This window comes from Sorex araneus, chromosome 4 (genome assembly GCF_027595985.1).
Source record: "Sorex araneus isolate mSorAra2 chromosome 4, mSorAra2.pri, whole genome shotgun sequence".
NCBI lineage: Eukaryota > Metazoa > Chordata > Mammalia > Eulipotyphla > Soricidae > Sorex > Sorex araneus.
The window spans coordinates 84,073,138-84,100,839 of record NC_073305.1 but is presented as its reverse complement, the minus strand read 5'-3'; the positions used below and the strand labels follow the sequence as shown (position 1 = coordinate 84,100,839).

The 27,702-nt window shown below is 40.7% G+C and overlaps 2 protein-coding genes and 2 pseudogenes across 3 annotated transcripts in view; 2 read left to right on the top strand and 2 right to left on the bottom strand.

Moving 5' to 3' along the window:
* Positions 1-1,312: 1,312 nt before the first annotated feature.
* On the bottom strand, positions 1,313-19,893 carry CENPQ (centromere protein Q). 2 transcript variants are annotated; one of them, XM_055136154.1, is made up of 10 exons: positions 19,686-19,893; positions 19,460-19,531; positions 15,084-15,225; positions 14,124-14,178; positions 10,313-10,439; positions 9,692-9,760; positions 8,033-8,168; positions 5,009-5,128; positions 4,502-4,579; positions 1,313-3,240 (listed from the first exon to the last, which is right to left on the bottom strand). In XM_055136154.1, exons 3-10 carry the CDS (start codon positions 15,183-15,185, stop codon positions 3,109-3,111), a joined length of 819 nt encoding a protein of 272 aa, XP_054992129.1. In that variant the 5' UTR covers positions 15,186-15,225; positions 19,460-19,531; positions 19,686-19,893; the 3' UTR covers positions 1,313-3,108. The 2 variants fall into 2 exon arrangements, with proteins under 2 accessions (XP_054992129.1, XP_004606012.2); XM_004605955.2 differs by having other exon boundaries at positions 19,460-19,893.
* Positions 5,038-5,872, bottom strand: LOC129404275 (mitochondrial import receptor subunit TOM5 homolog; annotated as a pseudogene).
* Positions 16,081-17,615, top strand: LOC129404336 (NHP2-like protein 1; annotated as a pseudogene).
* Positions 19,894-20,047: 154 nt separating the features above from the next.
* The window catches only part of MMUT (methylmalonyl-CoA mutase), a 36,311-nt gene continuing 28,656 nt past the window's right edge, over positions 20,048-27,702 (top strand). The window contains exons 1-2 of the mRNA XM_004605846.2: positions 20,048-20,183; positions 27,192-27,616. Of these exons, the coding sequence (XP_004605903.2) occupies positions 27,232-27,616 (385 nt within the window). The 5' untranslated portion in view covers positions 20,048-20,183; positions 27,192-27,231. The remainder of the gene's footprint in view (positions 20,184-27,191; positions 27,617-27,702) is intronic.

Below are 27,702 nucleotides of genomic sequence, written 5' to 3'. Positions count from 1 at the left end.
ACCTGGATGAGCAAGCAGGAAATGCAGGGTCAGCCGCAATGAGGGCAGGGGGTCCCTGTCATTTGGAAGCTGGCTGGAGATCCGGCTGTGTGGGCAGAACGCGGGCACCAATGGCTGGGGAGCTCAGTGGGGGGATCTGCGCACCTGGATGAGCAAGCAGGAAGCGCAGGGTCAGTGGTGGCGAGGGGAGGGGGTCCTTGTCCCTTGGACTCTGGCTGGAGATCAGGTCCGGTGGCAGTGCGCACAGTGAGGGCACCAAGGAGTGGTGAGCTCAGTGAGGGATCTGGCGCACCTGGATGAACAAGCAGAAAGCGCAAGGTCAGTGGCGGCGAGGGGAGGGGGTGCCTGTCAATTGGACTCTGGCTGGAGTTCAGGTCCCAGGTCCAGGCACGCAGCGGGAGGGCACCAAGGGCTGGGGAGCTCAGTGGGGGATCTGGTGCACCTGGATGAGCAAACGAAGCACAGGGTCAGTGGCGGCAAAGGGAGGGGGTCCCTGTCCATTGGATGCTGGCTGGAGTTTGGGTCTGGGGCCTCGGGCCTCGGGCACCAAAGTCTGGGGAGCTCAGTAGGGGGATCTGACGCATCTGGATGAGCAAGCAGTAATCTCAGGGTCAGCGGCATCGAGGGGAGGGGGTCCCTGTCTTTGGACTCTGGCCGGAGATCCGGTCGGGGGCAGTGCCAACAGTGGGCAGGCACCAAGGGGTGGGGAGCTCAGTGGGGGGATCTGGCGCACCTGGATGAGCAAGCAGGAAGCGCAGGGTCAGCGGTGGCTAGGGAAGAGGGTCCCTCTCCTTTGGACCCAGGCTGGGGATCGGGCGGGTCCGGGGGCCAGGAGCTCAGCATGCAGGCACCAAGGGGTGGGGAGCTCAGTGAGGGGATCTGGCGCACCTGAATGAGCAAGCAGGAAGCGCAGGGTCAGTGGCGGCGAGTGGAGGGGGGTCCCTGTCCATTGGACGCTGGCTGGACATCAGGTCCGAGGGCCAGGCACGCAGCCTGAGTTTACCAAGGACTGGGGAGCTCAGTGGGGGATCTGGCGCACTTGGATGAGCAAGCAGGAAGCACAGGTCAGTGGCTGCGAGGGGAGGGGGTCCCTGTCTTTGGACTGGCCGGAGATAGGGTCTGGGGCCTGTGCCAGCAGCCTGCGGGAACCAAGGGCTGGGGGGCTCAGTGAGGCGATCTGGTGAACCTGGATGAGCAAGCAAGAAGGGCTCGCTACAAGCTTTTCAAAGCTATAAGGCATTTTGAAAAGCTACAAGAGGGTTATCTACATGTTCGATTTAAACATGGTGAAGAATTATTCCTTAGCAACAACGGCACCTAAAACTGCAAAGTTTATTTGAGTAACCTGTTAACAGACATTCTAGGTAAACAGCCTATGTGTCTGCAATTCCTCTCTCCCAGCATGAACTATTATAAAAGCCCATGGTTAATAAGCGGTAATATGGTGCTTTACTTGTCATTCTTAAAACATAAAATGCACAAATGAAAATAAAACACTCACTCTTCAGTCTCTGACAATAAAAAGGTAGTTACCAGAACCAGAAGGAAAAAGGGAGGGAGGGGAGCAATTGAGACAGGGGGTCAATTTTATTTATTTTGGGGTCAGTCCGAGCTGTACTTAGGGCTTACTCCTCACTCTGTGTCCAGAGTTCATTCCTGGAGAGCCAGGTAGTGAGCCAGGACCAGGCAAGGAAAGAACCTGACCCACTGTATTATCTCTTCCACCTGGCGGGTGGGGGGGTGGAGGGGGGAAGGTTGTCAATTTTATAAAGTGGTGGGGAACTTGGAGGGTGAATGTGGTGTGGAAGATGGAACAATAAGGTAGTCAAAAACTTTTAAGATGCTTCCTCTACATGTTGCACTTTCTGTGTATGTAGGAATGTGTTTTACATTCACAGAAGCCCTGGGATGATCCAAGGGAACAGTAGTAGGCTCATGTGCATTTGGTGGGGATTATTGATCAGTAGGGGGAGTTTGTTTAAAGCAAGATTTCTAAGGGGCTGCTGAATGATTTATTTCTGTAAAGCGGGTGACAGACCAAATACATTTGAGAAGTTCTGCTCTAAAAACTCATAATGCTCTCCTCTGAACGTTATTCTCTAAGACTTAAAGTACTTAATTTTACGCTTTTTAGGCTTCCCCATGATGTCTGATCTCCATCATTGCAAGGGAGTGTTTAGGAAAAAATAAAATTATTTTTAAAGGCATAAATGTACTTAAGGTTCCTTATTAACAATTTTCTGAAGTAAATATATGCCTTGATGACAGTAGAATAAAAATATTTAACATTCATTCAGTGATTCAAACCCCCAAACTACAATTTTCTATTTGTAATGTTACCTGCTTCTTTTTGTTCTTTTTTAAAAATTTTCCAATAGGGTCACACCCAGTTGTACCTTGGGTGGGTCCAAAGACACTTCTGGCACAGGGTTAAGGTCTATACAGGAACCAGGGCTCCCCCTTGCACTGCTTAAGATGCCATTCGGTAGGTGCTCCGAATTGAACTGAGAGCAATGACTTGAGCTTATTTTCCTGGTCTGTGGCCAATTTTAATTAAGCCACATAAAGTGCAGTGAGTTATGTAAAAAAGTAAAACAATGTGGGGATTTCTCAAATTCCACGTGACCAGACAGAAAATGCAAGTCATCAGCTAAAGGAAAATAATGAAAATACATACATACTAGGTACTATATACACTTGATACATACATTAGGTCACAGTATTCCAATTACTCTGCATTACTAATCATGAGCTCTATTCAACCAACTTAACTCATTAGATTGTGGCTGTAAACCATAAAAATTTATTTTAGTTTCAGACAAATAGTTTAAGTAATATAGACAAAAAGGCTTGGTAACATTTTTGTTGCTATAAAAAGTTTTCAGGACTTTCAGCAAAAAACAAGAAACCAAAAAAACCCCACATTTTGTTGCTATAAAAAGTTTTATGTAGATGCTAGTAGATCTACATAAGAGCTAATTTTAAAGTGCGCATAAGAAGATAATAAAACCAGTCTCTGTTCCTAGTCTCTGTTCTGTTACCATTGATGAAGAGTTTTACAAATTTATGAATATTACATTAATATGGAACTATATTCAAGAAACTCTTTTAAAATGTGTCCAGTCTTTTATAGGCTTCTTCGATGAAAGTGAACATGTTCTTTATCTTGGGTGAATTATGGAGAACATTCAAATCCTCTAGGAGAGCATTCTGGTTTGGAATTAACGTCAACATTTCTTTCTGTGGGAACAATAGTACAATTAGATTTAGCATTTCCAAATAAAAAGTTTTCAAATATAAGTTACTCAGAATGGTATAATAAGCCTCATGTACATCACTTCTGTATCTAATGCTCATTACTTTTCACTCTAGGCAGGTCGTCTTTTCCCCCTCCACACCCACTCCCCTCCCCCTGCCCTTAAGGTGAGGGGACAGGGCTTGGGGAACTGGACCACACCGAGTGGTACTGGGGAGAGACTCTGGGATGTCAGAGATTGAACCAGAGTTACCTGCAATGCAAGGCAAGATCCCTGTAGTATTTGTCCAGATCCCCAAATGGATTATCGATAAGAACAATGTAAACTGGGTAGGAGAGATGGTAAGCAGGTGTGGCCTTGTACTTGCCTGACCCTCATTCAATTCCCAGCCCTATGGTTCCCAAGGAGTCCCTAGGAGTTTCCCTAGGAGTTCCAGTGCTAATATAAAGTTCCCCGGGTCCCACCAGGAGTGATCCCTGAGCATAGAGACAAAAGGAAAATTCTGAGACCCACTGGACAGGGGCCCCACCAAAAATACCAGAACAAACAAAACATTCAAATTACTTTTTGAGGAAATAGGAAGATTTTTCGCCATCAGAAGCATATTTATACAACGATATCTATAGGCCCTTCTTGAAGATAAATTACCAGTTTATATTCTTCTTTAAATAAGACATTGTACTTGAAATAATATGCCAATATTAGAAATAAGAACAACTATAGAGCCCAAATTCAAAAATCAAAGGAGGCGAAAAAATTTTCAAACTTTATACTAAATGAGAAGAATAATTTCCCCTAATAGTTTACATCACAAATCCCATTAAAAACCTATTTGTTGGGGCCTCCCAAGCAAAACTCAGAAAGCCTGGGGCCACTTCCAGTGACACTGAGTTAATTAGGCACTGGGGTTCAAGGCCAGACCCAAGGATATGATGCAGCAGTGTCCCAGGCTGCAGCAGGCAGAAGCCCTCTGAGCCACACCTGGCAGCTGAAGCAGAGTGCAGAGTATGCAGAGCATAAAATGACACCTCGTTCCATGTCCTTGGCTCTCCATTTGTTGATTACAAAAGAGATGATATGGTCTGAGAGGGGTGGCTCAAAGGGCTGCAGAACGTGCTTTGTTTTCAGGAACACCAGCACTCTGAAGAATGTGAGGAGTGAGCTACAGTCACCCCTCCTCAGGAAGATTTTAAATAAATGCAGTTCATAACTGTATACAAGCAACACGGGAAATTTATATTTACCTGAAGTATGGGTGCCTTGAGACTTTTCTGAGAAAGTTCTGGAAGAGCAAGGTCCCCACTACTAACTATTTGATGCAGCTAAAATGAGAAAAAGTGAGAATTTCAAAGGCTTATTTGAAACAACAGAGCCCAGTAAGCTACTGGTGGCATATTCGACATGCCAAAATAGTAACAACAAGTCTCACAATGGAGACGTTACTGGTGCCTGCTCGAGCAAATTGATGGGCAAGGGGATTACAGTGATATAGTGATTATATCTTATTACACAGAAGTTTCTCTGGCGGCCCGACCAAGAGAAAAGCGGTAGAGCACATATTTAGCATGTTAAAGGCCTAGAGCTCACTCCCTGACCCTGACTACACACAACCTCAGCCCCACCAGACTGAGCTCTGCCCAGGTACCCCCACAGCACTGCCCTGAGGTTGTCATTCAAAAGCACTGAATTGCTACAATCGAAACAGTACAAACTATACAAGATTCTAGCAATGTACCTTTTAAAACAATTACCTCTTTAATTTTCTTCTCCTCCTCTTCTACCTCCCTTGTCAGAATCTGAATTTTGTCCTGTAGACTCTGAATCTGTCCAGTCATTGACTCTGCTGTTTCCACTATTTTATCTATTTCCCCCTGAGGCAGAAAGCAAGTACTTTAACTTAATGATTTAATTAAAAACTTACATTAAACAAATCCCAAATAAGTTGCCAACATATAATAGACATACATATAACTTTTTTTTCTTAATTAATACATTTATTAAAAATATAGACTAATGGTCCTGTGCTTAAATGTCATCATGGTTGTGTGCTGGCTTCCATAAAACAACTGGCTGTAAGAAACTCTTCAACAGACAGAAGTAAAAAGGGGACCAGGAATGGCAAGACAGTGTAACCGCAGACATAATTCCCTTATAATTGATACTTGCTAGAAAAGGGAATTTGCCATTATTTACCTTTATACCGACATTGACAGAGGCTGAATATCACAGGCATAAGGGCGTTTTAGGACCACAAAATAGCTTTTTTATATGTTCCAAATAGTTTCATTTCAGCTAAGAAGGCCAGTCACCAGAGTCAGACTTGTTTCTTAACAAGTAGGATTTTTAGGTCCATTCAATCAAGAGTCTCTTACATCTTTCTGGGCCTACTCATTTGCAGACACGAGGAGAAACTGTAATCAGGTTCTTCATATCCTGCATTCACATGTGATGACCAGCCTTCATATGCTGTCCAGCTTATTTAAGATAAAAGGAGTGACTTGCAGCAGGGCCACGTAGATGAGGTAGTTCCGTATGGAGGAGATCACGTCCTCGCGCATCTTCAGTTTCATCTCCTAGGGGTCCAGCTTCCATGCGAGGCCCTCGATCTGGAACATCGAGGAGCGGCCTCCTATGTCTCAGCGTGGCCGAGCTCGGCACTCCTAGCTGGCCGCCGCGTCGACATACACATAACTTTTTAACATCTCATATATTCAAAAAATCTCCAAAGTTGCTGGTATTAGAGACCCTGGAATATCCATGTGAATGGATATGTAGTCTAAGAACTGAGGGTAGAATGTACAATAGGAAAACATATGTAAGAGCAGAAAAATCGCAAATATATCTTAGGTGCATTTGAGTGTCTTAGTGTTTTCATTTGGCCAAAGCAATGCTGATCATTATGTCAGGGACACTAATAGAAAATGAATGACAGTTTTCCACATGAAAAGAGAATGTAATTTAAGGGTAGTTTTCCACACGAAAAGAGTATGTAATTTAAGAGTTGTTTTCCACATAAAGAGAGTATTTAATTTATGGGAGATAACAAAGAGAAATAAATGAAATGAGTACGGGGAAATCAGGGATGTGCTGATCGCAGATAACTCTAGCAATCAGTGGATAAACGCTTCCAGTGATTAAAAAAAAAAAAAAAGGTATCTAAGAGCTCTATAATTTTCCATACACTGTTTTTTAATTGTCCAAGGGCTATGAATGACTTATATATCTTTAGCACTGTAGTCCTGTTGTTCATCCATTTGCTTGAGTGGGCACCAGTAATGTCTCCATTGTGAGACTTGTCACTGTTTTTGACATATGAAATACGCCATGGGTAGCTTGCCAGGCTCTGCCATGTGGGCAGGATATTCTCGGTAGCTTCCTGGGCTCTCTGAGAGGGACAGAGAAAAAGAACCTGGGTCGGCCGCATGCAACCCACTGTGCTATCGCTGCAATGCTATCCTTCATTAATATTCACAATAAACTGGTAATACTAAAGTGCCTTTCTGACTTCTGTGAGCTGATTTTTCAAAATACCAAGTCAGAGATGAGATCATGGGAACCTCTAATTCTGAATTTCCTAGTCGGAAATATATCTAATGTAAAACAAAATGAGATAACTAAAAACATTATTTGAGATTTTTATTCTTACAAAAAATATGCAAAATGATCGGTTGATATTAACTAGATGGGGAAAATCTTTTCACAAAGTATATGTATCTCGAACCACCGTCTGTATACTTTCAATACCTTATAATCAATTATACCTCAATCAAGTGAAATTTAAAAAATAATGTCATCTAAAATTGTTTATAAAGAGGCAGAGCTAGTGACAATATTGAAAAATATACCCTTGACAAAGTACAAACATTGAGATAAAAATGAAATCTTAGAACATGAAGTTGAGATGAAAATATCATACTTGGATTGAGAAAGACGTTCAGGGCTGGTTAAAGTGTTAGCCGTGCATGTGAACCTGGACGCAGAGCCTGCGAGCAGCACTGGATGTAGTCTAGGCCCCCTTCCCTCCCAAATGCCACCTAGCATTTATGTGGATATGCTCTTCAGAAGCTAATCTTTCAATGTTATTCTCCGTCATATGAAGGAATGAATGATTTATAAATTTTAAGTTATTAGAACACCTTTGAGATGTATTTTTGCATAAACTTCTACCTTGAATTTACTAAATTGCTAACCAAAAGCCCAAATAACTACAAATAAACTAAACTCTGAAATGAGTTAGGAATGGGACCAACTGTTTACATTTTCAGAATTAACACTTTACCATTTCTTTTTAAAAAATTCTTTGCTGTTGTTGCTGCCATGATTGTGAGGAAGGGCACTTTTCGGATGTGAAGGCCTATTAGCAAGACTTACACCGTAATTTTAAACCGCATCTAAGGTTCAAGTAGAGACATCTTTCACATTTGTAAAATGAGGACAACACACACAAAACTGTTTTTACTTGGTGTAAAGAAAACGATACGCAACTATGAAATTCAGGGGTCAACAGGGTCATGCCCAGAAGCAACAGGGGACCATGCAGCACCCAGTAGTGGACTGAATCTGAGGCATCCCCTACACCAGACACGTGTTCTGCCACATAAGTCACATTCCTGCCCCCGTGCTGTTGGAATCCCAAGGTTCAGGCAGTTTGCTGACAACAACAACAAACCTGATCTAAGGTCAAATACCTCCAGGATAATACCATGATAATCCAAATTTGTTACTGTCTTTTCCCTTTCCCCGAAATGTATGAAACACATATTCAATTTTCATACCTGCAACAATGCCAGGCTCTCTTCATTCCTTCTGTGCTGTGCTCTCTCCATTTTCAGGACACTTGCTGTATTAGTCAAATCTTTTTTTGGGAGTTTTTTGGGGGGAACATTCAGGGATTCACACTGCTGCAACAATCTTAGGAGCAGAATAAAAATCGATTATTTCTACTTGAGTACCACCAACATTCTGTTCTGCTTTGAAAGACAGCTGTCATCTCTTTTCATCTAATTCCCTGGGGCTATAATATTCTTTTATGATATGTTGCGATAGCACAGCGGGTAGGGTGTTTGCCTTGCACTTGGCCGACCCGGGTTCGATTCCTTCGTCCCTCTCAGAGAGATGGGCAAGCTACCGAGAGTATCCTGCTTGCACGACAGAGCCTGGCAAGCTACCCGTGGTGTATTCGATTATGCCAAAAACAGTAAAAAGTCTCACAATGGAGACATTACTGTTGCCTGCTCGAGCAAATTGATGAACAATTGAAGGACAGTGCCACAGTGCTATCCTCCCCAAAAAGTCCTGATAAATCCTCCACGAACTCCCACAACACTAAATACCTCTATTTCTATTTTGTTACCACGATTTAAGATCAACAAAGCAAGCAAAATCTGTGCTCAGACTTCCCCAAAATAAAGAACTGCATCAAAAAAATCCCTAGGCAAACATAAACTGAGATGGAAAACATTCTTCTAGGAAAAGAAAAATACAAATACTATGGAAAAGTAATCATTTAAAATTATCATCTTACAGTAAGTGTGACTTTTAAGCCTGGAGAAGAAACTTCCATTTTACAACTTGCTGTAAATCTTGGAAAATTACTTGATGTTTATGCAAATAATGCAGTACAATATAAAATGAAGGGAAACATTGCAATAGGATAAATATTAGGTAAGAATAATAAGCTGTTAATCTTTAAATTGTTCAAAATGAGACTAAAGAAGTTAAGACTGACAAAATATCTTTTCAAATCTTAGACTATAGCACTGTAGCGCTGTCGTCCCATTGTTCATCAATTTGCTTGAGTGGGCACCAGTAACGTCTCCACGTGAGACTTGTTACTGTTTTTGGCATATCGAATACGCCATGGGTAGCTTGCCAGGCTCTGCCATGCGGGTGGAATACTCTCGGTAGCTTGCCAGGCTCTCCGACAGGGATGAAGGAATTGAACCCGGGTCAGCCACATTTAATGCAAATGCCCTACCTGCTGTGCTATCACTCCATTCCAAATCCTAGAACTACAAAATCAAATACACATTTTGTGATGTTATTTCTTCACAAATTTTCTATTATATAGCAACAGTACGCTTAGGGTAATATCTATACACATTACTTATCAAACTGTAACAACAGAGACCCAAAATCTCAAATGAAAAACTTTCACAAATGTATATTCTGGCAACATAGGAATGAACAGGTTTTTACAAATCCTGGTGTTGTTTGTTTTTTCTTCTTTTTGGATCAAACTCAAGATGTTCAGGTATTATTCCTAGCTCTGCACTCAGGAATTGCTCCTGATGGTGCTCAGGGGGGCCACCTGGGATGCTGAGGATTGATCCAGGTTGTCTGCATGCATGGCAAATGCCCTACCCGCATACCTGTACTATCACTCTGGACCCCAAGTTATTTTTTGATCTATTTCAACTGCATAACTTTATTACCTTTTCTTCAGGCAGTTAAGATGATAATGAATTTGCTCTTTTCCTTTGATAGTTTTACTCACAATTTCTCTACACACGAAGAAAAAAAATAAAAGAACTGAACATTAGTTTGAAACACAAATAATGTCAACTTTTTTTCTGATTTCTTAATGACCAGGTAGAACCAATTACTTTCCCTTTTATATTTAACAAAGTATTTGAATTAAAGGTATATTGAAAGTTTTTCTTTTCTGTAATTAGTATTGTCATTATATTATTATATGCCAGAATTCTTCTACATTTTGTTTGTGGAAACATCCCCACACTCAATTATGGAAGTATACACTTAAAGTTTTATTTAAACTCAATTTCTTCTGAACATATCCCTGTTGATAAACTAAGATTTTAAGATAACAGATGAGGCCGCAAGACTCAATTTCTATTTCATGATAGGATTCCAAACTTCTGAAAATAACTTTTTAATTTTTTTGCAGAAGACAAATAGCAACAAAAGACTTAAGTAAGTCTTCTTCTGAAATAGAAGACATCTGACCCCCCCTTAGAGCAGATAACATTTAAAAAAATGTTTATAGGAAACATACAAAGGAGGAATAAAAGGTGACAAGTAAGTTTTATACTCACATTATTACTGATTCCATTAAAGTTTGCAAATGCTCTCTACTATTCTGTGAAAGAGGTTGCCAGGTTTTCCTCTTGTTGGATGATATCTTTACCTGCTTCAGATTCATATGTTTTGTCTGTCCAGTCTCTAGCAAGAGATGAAATAGGTCAATCCAGAAACTAGATCACTTAAAAAGTGAAACATCAAAAAGCTAAAGAATTTATGAGAAACAACATTATAAAGTTGTATAAACTCTTTAATTTCCTCTTTTGTTACAGTTATAACATGGTAAGTACTGAATTTGAATATCGTAACATCAACTGTAGCACCAGTAATTAATACTGTAGATACAAACTCAAGATAACTTTTTGGTTTTGGGCCACACCTGCTGGTGCTCAGGGGTTACCCTGGCTCTACACTCAGGAATCATTCCTGGTGGGCCTAAAGGACCATACAGGAGGCTGGGGATCTGATTTGGGTCGACAGTGTGCAAGATAAGAGCCCTACCTGTTGCACTATCTCTCTGGCTCCTCAACATAACTTAAAAAAAAAAATCAGTATTAAAAAATAAATATGACCAACTGGCAGTAAAGGGATTAGGAGTGGAAAAAGTCTAAGGGAAAAATCAATTAATAAAGGAACCAAATATGGCAAAATGGTATATTTTCACAGGATATTGAATATTGAATTCACTATAAGAAATACATTTTTTTTGGCTTTTTGGGTCACACCCGGCGATGCACACAGGGCTTTGCACTCAGGAATTACTCCTGGCGGTGCTCAGTGGACCATATGGGATGCTGGAAATCAAACCCGGGTTGGCCGCGTGCAAGGCAAATGCCCTACCTGCTGTGCTATCGCTCCAGCCCCAAGAAATGCATCTTTTCCACTCCATTAGGCTGAATATTGGAAGGTTCCATGATAGGTAGGAATTATCAATTACTGATCAGTTGCATAACCAAATATAGATATGGGAGTGTGTATGTGTAGAACTTAATTAAACGGTCAAGGTAATATTAAAATAGCAGGGAGGAGGAGATTAGGAGCATGGGCTTTAGAAGCAAATTGTTCTGTCATTAGTCTGCCCCTGGGTTTGTGATTTCAATTGTTTGTAGGTTGTAAACAAAATTCATGCATGCACAGGTTAAGCAAAATAGATGGAATCAGGTAGGCACTGGGTAAATAAACTTGTTGTCACAGTCAACCCTTGTACTTATCTTTTTATCTTTTTGTTGTGGCCTCCCAAGTGGCACTAAGGAGGCTGCTTCCGAACTCCGGGGCTGCACCTTGCAATAGGGATGAGGGGCTGGGGGATCTATGTGGTAGTGGGGACGATCACATGCCAGATGTATACTATGTCTCTGACCCCACTTTCATTTGTCTTTAAACTGAAGTGTGTAGTTTTGAGTTTTCTACAATTCTTCCCCTTTCCAACTCGTTCTTTGAATAGCCTTCCAAACCTTTTTCTGTGAATGTGGCCTTTTTTTTTTTTTTTAAATAAAGATTCTGTATATAAAAGAGATCATGAAGTGATCTTTCTCTGGCTTACTTCACTTACAGAATGATCTCAAGGTTCATCCAAATTTTCACAAATAATAGAATCCCCCCCCCCACCCTGTTGGTTAGGTTTGGCCATACCCAGTGGTGCTCAGGGCAGGGCTTGTGGACTACATGGGATGCTGGAGACTAAACCCAGGTTGGTCATATGCAAGGCAAGGGTCCTACCACTCTACTACCACTTCAGCCCAGACTTCCTCCTTTTTTAAGACTGTAGAATTACACACCACACCACAACTTTGTGCATTCATTACACATGAACTTATTTCCATGTTTTGGCTACTACAAATAATTGCTATAAACATGGAAATGCAGGACATTTTTGAGTGTTTTCATTTTCTTTAGATATATTATCAGAAGTGAAAATGCTGGATCAGTTAACACATGTATTTAAAGGAATGTAGCAGCCTCTAGACTGTTTTCCCTAACTGTCATACTGACTGAAAACACCAACAGTGCATCCGTGTTTCCTTTTCTCTGCTTCTCATCAACATATTATCTCTTGAAAGCTTATTGATCTTTGGATCTCTTTTTAGGTTTTTTGGGTCACACCCAGCAATATCCAGGGGTTACTTCAGGCTATGCACTCAGGAATTACTCCTGGTGGTGCCTGGGGACCATATGAAATGCCAGGGATTAAACCCCAGTCAGCCGCATGCAAGGCAAACAGGCAACCTGCTATAATACTGGAGCCCCAAGACTTTAAGTGAAGAATTTAAGATTTTAAGTGAAGAATTGTGCCATTATTATCAAGACCCAAAACAAAGTTTGGTTCACAGGAGTAAACTAAAGAGCTTGATTGATCAACTTATATACAAAATTGTTGGGGCTGGACTGAGCTATCAGGGCGAGCCCATGTATACTGTACCATGCTATGGACAGGAACATAGGGACCCATGAAAATGGGTGACATTTCTTGTGTGTCCTGACTGGTTTGGATGAAGCTGAACATTTTCCCTCTTCAAGCTGCCTTCAGAAAAATAATTTCAGTATATTGAAAAGAGAAGTTTTCCTTCTCTCACAGAAGCCTGGCTAGTCTTTGACATGCAGACCTTTGAGGTTGCAAAATGCAGGCTCGGGCCCAGCCTAGTCTTTGGGGTGTAAATCCAGGTGCCAGTAGCCCAAGAAAAGTTTCAGTTCTGGCTTTGTATCCTTGTCTCAAGGTTACAGGCCTACAGGTACAAGGAAACAATATGTTTCCACTGTCTCAATGTTCTTTCTGTAACTTCTTTTGATGCCTTTGGTGATGTCACTGTATCGCACCCTTTAGAGGTACCATGATCAATAAAAGGAGAGACTACAGGGCTCTCTACCTTTGTCTAAGAGTCAGAGAGAACCTAGACTATCCATGAAATACATTTCTTCCGCGTTCCTTGTCTCAGCACCTCCGACTGCATGACTGTTCACACAACACAAAATTATACCAAATACTGGATGTTATTTGAAGCGCCAACAGAGTAGTCAAACTACCAATAGACATTTATTAGATGAATGTTCCTGTTCTATTTACAAGTAATAAAAGAGATAGACTATTGGTTAATAGAGATTAATTTTTTTTTTTCTTTTTGTGTCACACTTGGCGATGCACAGGGGTTACTCCTGGCTCATGCACTCAAGAATTACTTACTTCTGGCGGTGCTTGGGGGACCATATGAGATGCTGGAATTCAAACTTGGGTTGGTCACGTGCAAGGCAAACGCCCTACCCGCTGTGCTATTGCTCCAGCCCCAATAGAGATTAGTTTTGAAGAGAAGAGATATTAGTTAAAATAAAAGGTATGCAAAGTATTATAAAAGTAAAAGTACTGTTTGATATGGGAAGCATTAATACAGAGGATATAACCTGGTCTTAAGTGAATAGTGGTAGGGAATTTTTCCACAAAGATGTTATTTAAATAAAGATATCCAAACAAATTTTCTCCAAATAAACTTATTTAAATTGAATGAAATAGTCTACAGTAGTAGTAGAATAGAGGCCCATTAGGAGAGGAGCAGCTCAAAAGAGAGATCCTTCAATGACAGAACAGGAATAATTCAGACTGTGGTACCCTTGGATTTTTCTCATCAATTTAGAAATATTCACAACATTTGCTAAGGGATGTTAAGCAGAATTTCACTTGTCTAAAATGACAATCAGTATTACTGAATCTTGTAAAATGAGAAGGCAGCTAATAATTATCCTTTTTAGTTGCAAAACTCATTAGCAAGATGCTAATTTTTTTTAAATGAACATAAATAACCTGAAAGATGGTTAACAAGATAAAAGAAAAAATACCTTGAGATGACAGGTGCTGCAGTTGACTTTTTTGTTTTTTGCATGTATTTCTAACCTAGAGGAAAAACACATAACAGAATTCAACATTAAAAAAAGATATTAATTTTGCAACATACCATAAAAGAGTACTAGTAAACTTTTCAGGTAAGAAAAAAAGCATACTTCTAAAGAAAAATGGTATGTTTTTATTCTAGGAAAGAAAAAATATTAAAGTAATTTTGGGGCAATGGTTGTAATGTACAATAGAATTTCTTATTTGATATAAGATCAGCCTTTTAAGTGATTTTCCTGTGAAACAGAACTATATAATTAATCTACAAAACAAATGGACTTTTTTTCAAAACAAAGCAAAAGGTTTTAAATAATTCACTTATTTATTTTATGAGGGGGAATATTATGATGGGAAGAAGTTAATTCCTCCCAAACTAATTTTTTTTAAGTGTTACTAAAACCCCCCTTGACTGACTTAAAAATTCTCCACTTCTAACATATGAATGACACAAAAATTCATGTATCCTATTCCTAAACTATTTAAATACTTTGAAATATTCCATATGGGTATCCCCAAATAATTATTTTTTATATGACAAAAACTGAAGCATTTTTACACCAGAACTTTTATAAATCATGTTCTAACAGCCCTAAGAACAACAGGAATTACTAAGATTTATAGTAAAATTGACTTAGTCTTCACACATTCCTTTATGAAAACAGGTAATTTTTTTTTTCTTTTTGGGTCACACCCAGCAATACACAGGGGTTATTTTGTATTTTGGCTCATGCACTCAGGAATTACCCTTGGCAGTGCTCAGGGGACCATATGGGATGCTGGGAATTGAGCCCAGATTGACTGTGTGCAAAGCAAACATCCTACCCGCTGTGCTATCTCCAGCCCCCAAAACAGGTAAAATTTTTCAGCAAAATAATCAGTTCCAAATGATAACTCCATGTTTTTATTACCTCATTCTCTGATAACTCCATTTCCTCATCAGCAGTTTTTCTTTTTGGATTTCTTTTTAATGGCTGAGACTTTTTCTTGGAAACAGTTGCTTTGCCAGGCATCCTGATCTAAGCAGTAATTTTAACAGTGCTTCAGAAAAATCTGTATAGGTGGAACAGACACAGAAAATTACTATAGCCTTGCACAATATTTTAAAATATATCTACATATTCCAAAATTGCTTCTAAAATTTTTGATAAGGGGTTTCGAGAGATGGGCTACAGGGTAAGGCATTTGTCTTGCACACAGTGGGACTGGGTTTGATCCCCAGCACCCCATATGGTTCCCTAACCCGCACCAGGAGTGATCCCTGAGTACAGAGCCAAGAGTTATTTCCTGAGCACTGCCAAGAAAGGTTCCAAAACAGAACAAAAAAAATAAATAAAATTTGTGATAAAATTTGGGGGATATTATAGTGTATTTAAAAAATATTTAAATAGATTAGAAAGAATTAATTTTACCCTTATATAAAGATAGCTAATTCAATTTCATTCCTAGGAATATATTCCATTTGTGTGACATTAAAGCACTGTTGCACAGTCGTCCCATTGTTCATTAATTTGTTCAAGTGGGCACCAGTAACAACATCTCCATTGTGAGACTTGTTGTTACTGTTTTTGACATATCGAATATGCCATGCATAGCTTGCCAGGCTCTGCCGTGTGAGTGGGATACTGAATCATGTAAAAATGCTTTTGCATCTCTTATATTATACTTTCCTATGCAATATTATCTCCATATTTAATTCCAACCCCCCCCCGAAATATAATGATTTGTCTTCATGAACAGAGACATAAATTTGATGAAGTTCAAAACTGAGGTATTCTTATTTTATGCACAATGAGCTCGATCACTTGAGTCCTGTCCCAAATTCAAGGGATACCTGCCTTTACCAATATAGAAGCATAACAACTGCTTCATCCTCTCACAAATTACAAATCAGGCACTGGGTTGGGGATGGCAACAAAATCTAGGAGTTCTTTATTACCAGAATTTCTGATAAAAGGTAAAGAAGAACAGGTTATTTATTTTTGCATTATAGCATAAAGAAAAGGTAGCTGAGAAGATAGAAAAATAGAAGAAGGCATGTACATATACATGTGGGGGGGTGTACTCTATTTTTTCAAGGTATATATCATATAGATAAACCATTCGCCATTCCCCCCCCAAAATAGTCAGTTAATTATGTTAATAAAATTAAATATATCTGCAGAATTAGACATAGTACAAGTGTTTGTCTGGGGTACTCTATTTGCTCAAATTTGAAAGTGAGAAGTGATTCTAATGGCCTAGCCATGAACAAACAGGCAGTTTCAACTTCCTCTCTTTTGGAATATTTACTCTTAAAACTCAGATGAGGACAATCAAGATGGAGAGGAACTGAAGCCTCAGGCAAAGCCCCAGCTGATTCCCAACTAAAAGTCAGTTATCAACATGCCAGTTCAGCACAAGTATCCTAGTTGATATACTGACACCATCATTACATCGAAATGACAAGTATCAGCTCTATGAAGTTCTTTCCAATTCCACTAGTTTGGAACCTAGAAAGTTATTTTTGTTTTTCATGAAAAACGAAGCAAAACCTATGTGACATACATACCACAGAATATCCAAACTCTTCATTTACAGTCCTTACCAATTTATCTTTGCATACTTCTCATTGTTTATTAACACTCTCACACACTCTTTGATTTCCTTGATATAGTTTAAGTAATACATACATGGCATCTTCCACCTGAGCTAGTCTTTTATTTCTGTTCACTTCTCAGATCATGAACATCTGCTTCTCAAAGCCTTCCCAATGACTCCATTTTATATTGTTCTCTAAAAAGTCTGTGTGATTGTATGGTCTTTACTCTAATTTGGCACATAGGTGAAGTTTAGCTCTGTTAATGCATTTTTCTTGATTGTACAGAGTAAAATGTATTCTAGAAATGTTGATTCACATTTAGACATCTGAGTCACAGTTATAGTCCTTTTCAGTATGAACATTGAAACCATTTACAAATTTTGATCACAACAATTTTATGTATTATCATAAAAATAATTAAAAAATATTTTAGGGGCAAATGCTCTGATTCCGTGGGCAGTTGAGCTACAGGAGGTGTGTGCGACAACAAAACCACAGACTTAACTGAAGCTGATGTAAGTCCAAAGGCCTATCCTATCACAGATGTCTGCCTCACTAAGAAACTACTGGACCTTGCTCAGCAGTCACAGTCACATAACTACAAAGAGTTTCAGAAAGGAGCCAATGGGGGCATGTAAATGCTCAACAGAGGCATCTTGGGGCCCCTAGAAATTATGCTGCACCTCTTCCTGCTGTGTGAAGACAAGAATGTGCCCAATGTGTTTGTTTTTCGTGCGTGGGCTCCAAGGAGGCCCTGGGTGGGCTGGCAGGGTCTCCAGCCCTGTCATCACCTACTGTCACCATTACAGCAGGCTCACAGCTAATACAGAAGATCGAGTCCATCCAGAAATCTATCCCATAGTTCTTGGTCTAATCCTGAGGCCTCCAACACATGCCTACCCTCCCCCGCAGTGTTGTGTATTGTATTATCTGTTAGCATGGAGGATTTCCAGCTACTTTCTATTATAAAATACTGTATTACTAAAAAACCTAATATTTTCTTTTGTAATTTGTTTTTAAAACATCATGTATCAGAGCTATTTTAGGTTCATAGGAAAGCTGAACTATTAAGTTCAAAGTTTTCATAATTCCCCTATCTTGCTGGCAGATTCCTATGTCCACTATCAACTTATAGCATCTGGGGCTAGAGAGTACAGCGGGTAAAGTGCTTCTCTTGCATGAAGCAATCTTAGGTTTTATTCTTGGCATCCAACATCATCCCCCCAAGTAAAGCCCGGAATAATTCCTGAGTGCAGATCCAAAAGTAACCCTGAGCATCACCAGGTACAGCCCCAAAACAAACCAAAAAACTGCAGAGTGGCACATTTCCTATAATACAATACCATACTGATACACCAAATCACCTAGTCAAAATCAGAGCTGACATTACAGTTCATTCCTGGTATTGTACATTCTAGAGGTTAGACTACTACTTCATTTTAATTTTAATTTACATTAGCTTTTAGCTGTAATCAGTTGTGACCAATAAAAAGTATATCTTCTCCCCTCCCCGCAGTTTGAGAAGCACCATTGTCAATGAAATTAAGGAAGTAATCTAGTGCTCAATTTCAGTAATATTGACATTTTGTATGGGATAAAGTTTTTCTGTGGAGAAATGTCATGCACACTGTTGGATCTTTTGCAGTTTTCTTGATCTCTACCAACTAGAAGAAAGTAAGCATCCTTCAACTTGTGACAACTAAAATTATCTGAAAACATTGTCAAACATTCCAGGTGGGAAATTGTATAGGCTGAGAACCACTCCTAAGACAGAGAGCCATTGGTAAGGAAGAGACCCAGGTTCCAAATCTAGGCTCTGCCTATAAATTATCTGTATAGCCTTGGACAAGCAAAGTTGCTATTTTGCCCGTTGCTGAAAATAGTACAATAAAGTACTGACACCAAAGGTTCTTTGTAAAGCTAACATTTTCTACAAATGTATAGTGTCTAGAGCAATACTTAGGCCATGAAAGAATGCAACAGATAAAAGCCATTAGTGTTCTACAGGCTGGTTGCATTTACAGAAAAGCAGAAATTTTGTCCTCTTAGAGATCCACAGAAAACCTCAAATTAATGGTAATGGTAAGAGGAAAAAAAAAAGGGGGAGGAGAAACCCTACTAAATACAATTATATACCGTATGATACTGGTGTATTCGATATGCTAAATATAGTAACAATGATGGGTCTCATTCCCATTACTCTGAAAGAGCCTCCAATGTGGCACCGCTGGGAAGAAGGAGTAAAGAGAGGCTGCTAAAATCCCACGCTAGGACAATGGAGACATTACTGGTGCCCACTCAAGCAAATCCATGATCAAAGTATGTGGTTGTCCTATGTATGTGACTCGGGTGAGCACTATGACTCTGTGGGCGACTGAGCTGGAAAAATGCTCTAAGAGCAAAATGAGCACCTCAAGTGTGCCTGTGTGTGCACCTTGAGGCCAGATATAGACAAAGAAAAGCAACAAATGAATGACAGTTTTAAATATCCAGATACAAGGAAGAGGGGTGAATTATTAGAGGGAAAAAACAGCAAAAGCCTGATGGCAGGAGAGCTTCTAGTGAACTGGTCAGTGCACAGGGATGAAAAGTTCTGTGAGACCCTTAACGTGCCATTCAGGAATGGACATAAGCAAGGACGATGGGGACGTTTTAGAACAGACCGTGCACTGTAGCAAGGAATTCACAGCAAGTTCTGCTCCTTACCAGCTAGCTCGTGCTCGCAGGAACCAAGTTTCTCAGTACAGATTGAATGCAAGCATAGGAAGTGCGCACGTCCTGGGGCAAAACACAAACGCACGTTTACTGCACGACAGTCGACCCCCTGCAATTGTGATAACCTCGAGCCTCTAAGGCTACACGGGGTCTCGACCGAGAAGGAGGATCATTCCTGCAAAGGAGACAGGAACCCTAACAGCTTCACCCGGCAAACCTTACAGCCTCAACCGGCAAGCGCGCAGCTCCGACGAGCCGACTGGCACAGATTTCCTTCTCTTCCCTCACGTCCTTTAATCACCAGTCGCGGCGAGAGTCGCAAACGCTCCCGAACTCAGCCGTCCAACGGGTTCAAAGGTTAAGTGCTTTCCCCTTCTTGTCAATAACTTCTCTTTAAAAAAAAATCCCTTTTTTGAGTTATCAGCTCGCGCTCTTCGCGCCCAAACACTCAAACAGCCCCAAGGAACCGGAAGAAAAACGGGCGAAACCGGAAGCACTTGCCTGGGGGAGGCGAGGCGCGAGTGACGTCATCGAACGGCGCCCGCCAGCGCGCTAGACGATTGGCTGGGGCGAGGGCGGTGTCGGCCGCCGCCCCCGGCTCGCTCCGAGGACTTTGGTGTCGCCTCTTGGCGGTGCGGTTGCTGAGTGGCTGCCGGGCCGGGACGTCCCCTTCAAAACACTTTTCCCGTATCTGATCTCTGGGACTGTCTGGCTTGTGAGTAGAAGTGTGCGTGGCGTGGCGGGCCCCGTCGCCGTTCCAGAGTCCTTCGTTCTTTCTAGCGCCCGTTTCCACCCTGCCCGGCCCCCGCGGCCCGTGTCCTTTCCCTGCTCTAGGCTTTTCACTTTGCCTCACTTCGTGTGGCCCCGGCTCTCCGCGGCCCACTTCCTGCGCTCCGGATTCTATCCGCGGGTTTCTCTTGACTTGCAGCGAGGTCCTGGAAAGAACGTGCGCTTAGGGGGGCCGTGACGCCCCCGGCCACCCCCGTGTCCCGCGGGGCAGAGGTCACTGTGAGGTTCAGGGGCGGGGGCTGCCTCTGTCTGCCCTGCTCCTGCCCGCCCAGACCGCAGCCGTGGTTACCGTCAGGGTTTTTCCTATCGCAGGCGAGAGAGCCGGGTTGCGAGTGACTTTCTGTGTGTGTACACACAGAGGCAGCAACGACACCCTTTTCCATTTTTATTTATTTATTTTTTAATAATAAGGGACAAATTTATTTTAAGTAAATGTATCCCTAAATAGCAACTTGTAACAATTCAAGATTTTATAAATATTGTGATTCATAGGAAATTAGTATGACCTAAAGGTTATTTGAATAGTGAGATTCACAATTATTTACAGTTCACCCAATCATTGCAAAAACAATATTTCTAGAAATAATGTCCCCTTCCCCCAAAGTAGTAATTTCACGGAGCCGTTCTATAGTGTCCTTAAAGTAACAGCTGTGTCAATAAAACCTAGCAAACTCAGTAATCTAGAGGTGCCCACTAATTTCGAACGAAACAATCCCCTTATACTATTTATAGATGTTCCCATTTTCAGCATAGAAGAAAATAATTAGGAAGCAATATATCCTTATTTGTAACACACAGGAAGTTTTAAATATTTAAAATGATAACAAGAAGGCATAGTAGGTCATTTTTACAGTATGTCATACTAAATCTTGAAAATTAGTCGTTTTATTGAAAGACATTCAAATGGAAAAATGATTTTTAGTTGTGATTGTATAGCATTAAGTATAGATAATTTTCTGTCTTCCCAAACAGATTTCATAATTGCATATCAGCAATAGCCATATTTGAAAAGAGCACTCTTAAGTTTTTCTCAATTTAGGACTTTAACTCTTTTGCTATCCCCTTACGAGGACCACAGATGTATCTGAATGTATGTATATAGGACAGTGATTTCTGTTTCAAACATATAGAATGTTTGAAATCAATATAATATATACTGTAGTGTTCCTTCCACGTGTAAAGACACGTTTAAGTGGATAAAACTCTACATTACTAACTTATTCTCAGTTTCATCCAGAAAGTACAATCCTTCGAATGCCCCAAACCACAGGGATTATAAGGCATCATGTGTAAAGTTTCAGCTTGATGCTTTTCCTCCCAGTGTATTCTCCCAGCTTAGTAGTTTGTTTGTGCTAAAATTACAATTTGCGTGCACAGTTCTCCCCAGGTTTAGGAAAAGCCAATTAATATTTTGTGTGAAATCGGTATGCTAGTTCTTGTCTATGCTCTAGCCCCACACAGTTTCCAAATGACCCTTTGTATTTCTCCACCCTAATGGTTCAATTATAGCTTTATTACTTTTCTCATCCTCCTTTTCAGCTAGAACCTACGTGGCTTTTAAGAGGATGGCCGATGAGAAGCTGTGGATTAAATAGAATGACAGTCACCTGAGCTTTCAAAAGAGTAAGGGGAACTGGACAGGAGAGCTAGTGCAGGAGGTGAGGCCCACAGCAGGGTATGCCTGGTTCAGTCCCAACAGATATGGTCTTCCCACCACCAATGCCCCCCACCCTGTGGGACCCTCAAACCCAATAATCATATGAAACATGGGGAATTATTTTATATTTCTGTTTAGACTTTGCTTTATGCACTTCTAACCTAGTTGACATACCCCAGTAGTTTTTTAATCTTGATTCTCATTTAAAATTCTTGGCCGGGGCAGAGCTCTTGTCTTGCCTGTGGCCAACCTGGCTTGAATCCCAGGCACTGCACAAGGTTGGTCCCCTGAGCCCTGCCAGGAATGATCCCAGAGCACAACTAAGATTAAGCCTTAGTCATGGGGGGAGTGCCCCCCCACAAAAAAAATAAATTTCTGACTTATGTATAGTATACTTCAGGTAAATGCACATATGCAATTGTACCTTTTGGACAAATTTCCACAAACAGTTGCTACCCTTAAAGGTACAATCTTTCTCTGTTTTGTATTAACCACCATTAACAACTAATCTTCTGATTTTTGACATCAAAAAGCCCTAACTGTATTCATAACATGTTTAATAGCTACATAAAACTTATTATCTATATGTTCTAAAATGCACATTTTCATTCCTGTGTTCTTAGACATTGAGTATTTCTAAGTATTCTTTGGCACTGGCACTGTCACTGTCGTCCTGTTGTTGTTCATTGATTTGCTCGAGCAGGCATCAGTAACGTCTCCATTGTGAGACTTCTTGTTACTGCTTTTGACATATAGAATATGCCACAGATAGCTTGCCAGGCTCTGCTGTGCGGGCGGGATACTCTTGGTAGCTTGTCTGGCTCCTGAGAGGGACTGAGGAATTGAACCTGGGTCTGCCGTGTGCAAGGCAAACACCCTACCTGCTGTGCTATTGCTTCAGTCCAACATTTAAACACACACCAAATGTAGTTTTAGCTCTCAGAATCCATCCTAGCCTGTGGCTATTTGCTATGTGCTTATTAAAGACATTGAGCTAAACATGTGGGATCTTTTCAAAGTAAAACATTAGAGAACAGAAGAAAGTATTTTTTTGCATTCACCTTCTCTGATGCTTTTTCCACTATCTGGTACCAGCCCAAATTGCTCCACTTAGAAGGCGATCTGTTCCCTCCCCTTAGAAGACGATCTCAGGTCAATTTGTAATCAGTTAGTTGGGGCAATTGTCTTCAATCATATTTTAAAGGGAATGATTAAGACTTGTTAGATATCAAAGGTAAATTTATTCACTAGATGTCTAGTGGAAAACTGATGAAAGAAACAATACAAAACATTGATAAAAAGTAAGATTTGGTAAGATTGGGGCAAAAAAACAATGAGATATTTCTTATTTTTCAATTCAAATCAGAAGGCTTGTTCCTTCTCTCCACAAAGTCATAAAATTGAGAAAGACAGCCAAGTGCAGGTGGGATATGTGTCACGTACATATGGCACATTCTTACCATACCCCTGTGCTGCTTTGCCATCTTCATCCCATTCTATAACTGTTCCAGTAACCAGAACAGAGCTTCTAATTAGTTATACTTCCTCAGTGAGAATCACAAGTCAGGTACTTATCAGCTGTTAAAGAAACCCAAATGTTATTACATAAATACATTTTGTTTTGTTTTGGGGTCACACCTGACAATGCTCATTGGTTACTCCTGGCTCTGCGCTTAGAAATCACTCCTGGCTGTGCCTTGAGAATTTCATGGGATGCTGGGGATCGACCCTGGGTCAGCCTTGTGCAAGCAAGTGCCTTACCCACTGTACTACCTCTCCGCCCTACACCAACACATTTTAGGAAGGAAAGCTTTATAGAGTCTCCATTACTGATTACTTTACAAGAACTAATCATAACAGTAGAAACAAGAAATTTTATGAAATTTCACAATCACCAATTTACAACAGAAACTGAATCATAATGCTTATGCTAACAAATATATTGCACAAATTTTCACCTCAGCACATAACTGCAGATGAATATACCTGGATGTTCACTTAATTCATTACTCATTGAATTTTATAAAATGAAAGGTGACATAGTTATGAACTGAAATCACAAGAAACTCTCCAAGATCTATCCTCAATGAGCTCCTATTCCATTAATCCATACAGAGCAGTAAAAGGCAATATTCATTTAACAAATGAGAATTCCATGATGAGAAATCAGGTATTTCTAATCCTCTAGAGACATTTCTTCCCCACATAACAAAGGCACTTGACATGTAGTAAAATGGACAGTTAATTCAGGTACTGTCCCCGGCAACCATTACCTTCCTAAAATTAGGTGAAGTGGTGACTAGTTCATTATTACAAGTAAAATTATAGGGAATAAGTATTTTATGTTGTAACTTTCCAAGGAATGATGTTTCTCAATGGAACAATATAATTTATTTTTTACAATTTATTTTAAAAATTTTAGATTTAATCACTGTGAGGTGACAGTTACAAAGTTGCTCATGGTTGAGTTTCAGTCACCCATTGTTTTACCAGTGCATATTTCCCACCACCAATGTCCCTATTTTCCCTCCCACTACCTCCCAGCCCCCACAGCCTATTACTAAGGAAAATACTTGTCTCTCTCTCTCTGTCTTTCTCTCTTTCTTTCCTCTCCTCTCTCCTCTCTTCTCTCTTTCGCAGTCTCTTGTCATTCCTTTTTTTCTTTCTTTTGGCTTTTTGCATTACAAGTGGTGATACTCAGGGGTTGCTCCTGGATCTGCACTCAGGAATCACTCCTGATGGTGCTTGGGAGACCATATGGGATACCGGGAATTGAACCTTTTAAAAATTTCCGGCTGGAGCGATAGCACACGGGTAGGGCGTTTGCCTTGCACGCGGCCGACCCGGGTTCGAATCCCAGCATCCCATATGGTCCCCTGAGCACCGCCAGGGGTAATTCCTGAGTGAAGAGCCAGGAGTAACCCCTGTGCATCGCCAGGTGTGACCCCAAAACCAAAAAAAAAAAAAAAAACTTCCGGCTGGGAGCCACCAGGGGAAGAGCCCTGGCTGCTCTCCCTGGCGGCAGCCACCCAGGTTTTGGGGGATTGTTCCTGGGCCATGGGGCAGACGGAGGAGGAAACGAGGGCCAAGCCGGTTGATTGATCAGTTGTCATTTGTTCCATTCACTCCTGTCTCTCTCTGCTTCTTCTCCCTGCTCTGGATCTCTTTTGCTTTCACTAGTCTCTCCCCTACTTGTCTCTCTCCCCCTTGCCCTCTAGGCTAAACTCACAGTCACTAGCAAAATCAACATAAGAAAGACCTTCTTGTGGGCCGCCTGGTTCAAAGGGAGCATCACCTAGGGGCTTTCCAAAGCCCTTCCTGACTGACAGGTTTGTCTCCTGTAAGGCAGATAGCATACTCACTGTACTATTGCTCCAGCTCCTCTTGTCATTTCTTAACTCTATACATTATGCCAATTTGCTTTCTAAAGTAATTAAAGTGATTAACACATCCAGATGATTTGTCTTTTGTTTTGCAACTTCCTAACAAAGATAAGTATTTAGTAACTCAAGTAAACAGTATTCTTTTTTCTCCTGTGTTTTTTTTTTTAAAATAGAATCACCATGAGATAGTTACAAAGCTTTCCTGTTTGAGTTTCAATCATACAATGATCAAACACCCATCTCTACACCAGTGCACATTCTCCACCACCAGTGCCCCAGTGTATCCCCCCATTCCTTTCCAGCCCTCCCCCTGTCTTCATGGCAGACAATTTCCCCCATACTCTCTCTCTACTTTTGGGCATTATGTTTTGCAGTACAGATAATGAGAGGCTACCACATTTGGTCCTTTATCTTTCAGTACACATCTCTCATCCTGAAGATTCCTCTAACCATCATTGACTTAGTGATCCCTTCTCTAGTCTAGCTGCCTTCTCCCTCAGCTCATGAGACAGGCTTCCAACTATGGGGCAGTATTTCTGGCCCTTGTGTCTCCTGTTGTTGGGTGTTAGTTTCATATTATGTTATTTTATATTCCCACCTGTTATTCTATATTCCTACCTGTGGATTTTTAAATCAAGCTACTTGACTTCTGTTTCTTTGAGTCTTAATTTATAGACCTATAAAATGATGGAATTGGGCCAGGTCACTATTCTAAGATTTTGTGCTTATTATCAGGAATATGGGGCTCTGATATCAGGGCAGGTTGTGGAGCAGCTGTGAAAAGATGCATATACGTATACATGATATGTTTGTACACACAATTTTGTGTGTGTTTTATATAAATTTAAGTAGCACAGAAAGTAAGACGTTTGCCTTGCGTGCAACTCAGGTTTGACTCAGGTTTGATTCCTACGTCTCTCTCAGAGAGCCCGGCAAGCTACCGAGAGTATCCTGCCCGCACGGCAGAGCCTGGCAATCTGCCTGTGCCATTTTTGATATGCCAAAAGCAGTAAGAACAAGTCTCACAATGGAGAAGTTACTGGTGCCCACTCAAGCAAATCGATGAACAATGGGAGACAGTGCTACAGTGCATATAGTAACATATAGAACTGTATATTTTCGTATGGGAGATGCTAGATGATAGGTATCTAAAACAGGTAAAAAGTTCTGTGGATACTGAAGTGATCAGTTATCCCAGTTTGTGGATTCAGAGAGTATATATTATTAAACATAAATTGGTTAGAATCAGAAATTTGATACCAAGATTACTAAGATAAAATTCTGGCTCTTTTCTATGTTGGGTAATACTGGTACCTTACTAGCTATTGGAACGGCTATAGGAAGTCAGACAGCTTTGACATTTGTGAGGAATTTTAGTTTAGTGATTATTTCTAGACAACAGATGTGCAGAGGATAGAGACAGGTGAGTTTGAGAGGTGAAGAGTTCCTGAATGTCTTGTGTGTTATGTTTTATATATCTTTATCTTATCTGTCTTTCTCTACATAAATATTTTAAATTCTAACACAGCACAATGCATGCCTTAAGTATTATGAAGTGAAAATATCACTCTGAGTATAAAAATCAGTAGGAGGAACCATGTCTTCTAACTGACTTAGTGTTTGAAAATTGGTGAGAGGTGTCAAATGGTCAGAATTGTGTTGGTTTCATGTATAGCAAGGATTGGAGGGGGTCAAGACTGTTAGTAAAACCAGCCAAGAGGCTCTGAAGGAAAATTCACAGCAAATATATAGTGGTCTTGCATAAAGGACAAAAGTTACAAAGTATCAGGTCTAAGAAGGAGAAAATAGATGAGACCTCTTTTCTGTTTTCTTCAGTGGCTCCCATTTTGCTTCTTATTCATGTATGTTCACTGCACTTTCTTTTCCCCCCTAGGGCCCTCATTGTTCCCGTTAGGTGTTTTCCATCCTTTATCATGCTGAGGGCTAAGACTCAGCTTTTTCTACTCTCCCCTCATTACCTGAAGCAACTGAAAGGGTCATCAAGCTCCAGATTTATATGGCAGCGACTTCTACACCAACAACAACCCCTTCATCCAGAATGGGCTGCCCTCGCCAAAAAGCAACTGAAAGGCAAAAACCCAGAAGACCTAATATGGCACACGCCAGAAGGGATCTCCGTCAAACCTTTATATTCCAGTAGAGACACCAAAGAATTACCTGAAGAACTTCCAGGAGTAAAGCCATTCACACGCGGGCCATATCCTACCATGTATACCTTCAGGCCCTGGACCATCCGCCAGTATGCTGGTTTTAGTACTGTGGAAGAGAGCAATAAGTTTTATAAGGACAATATTAAGGGTGAGATTTTGACATTTGGTACCTAGGATCAAATGTATACCTCCTTTTACTAGATCTTGTGAATGGAAACTGGTTAATCACAATAA

What these genes read in the sequence shown, in the direction of transcription:
- CENPQ (XM_004605955.2), bottom strand. Translation starts at nt 15,185, where the DNA reads ATGCCTGGCAAAGCAACTGTTTCCAAGAAAAAGTCTCAGCCATTAAAA. An exon ending in GCAGCACCTGTCATCTCAAG is followed by an intron (nt 10,440 to 14,123) that starts GTATTTTTTCTT and finishes ATCTCTTGCTAG; the next exon opens with AGACTGGACAGACAAAACAT. An exon ending in AGGAGAAGAAAATTAAAGAG is followed by an intron (nt 4,580 to 5,008) that starts GTAATTGTTTTA and finishes TTCTCATTTTAG; the next exon opens with CTGCATCAAATAGTTAGTAG.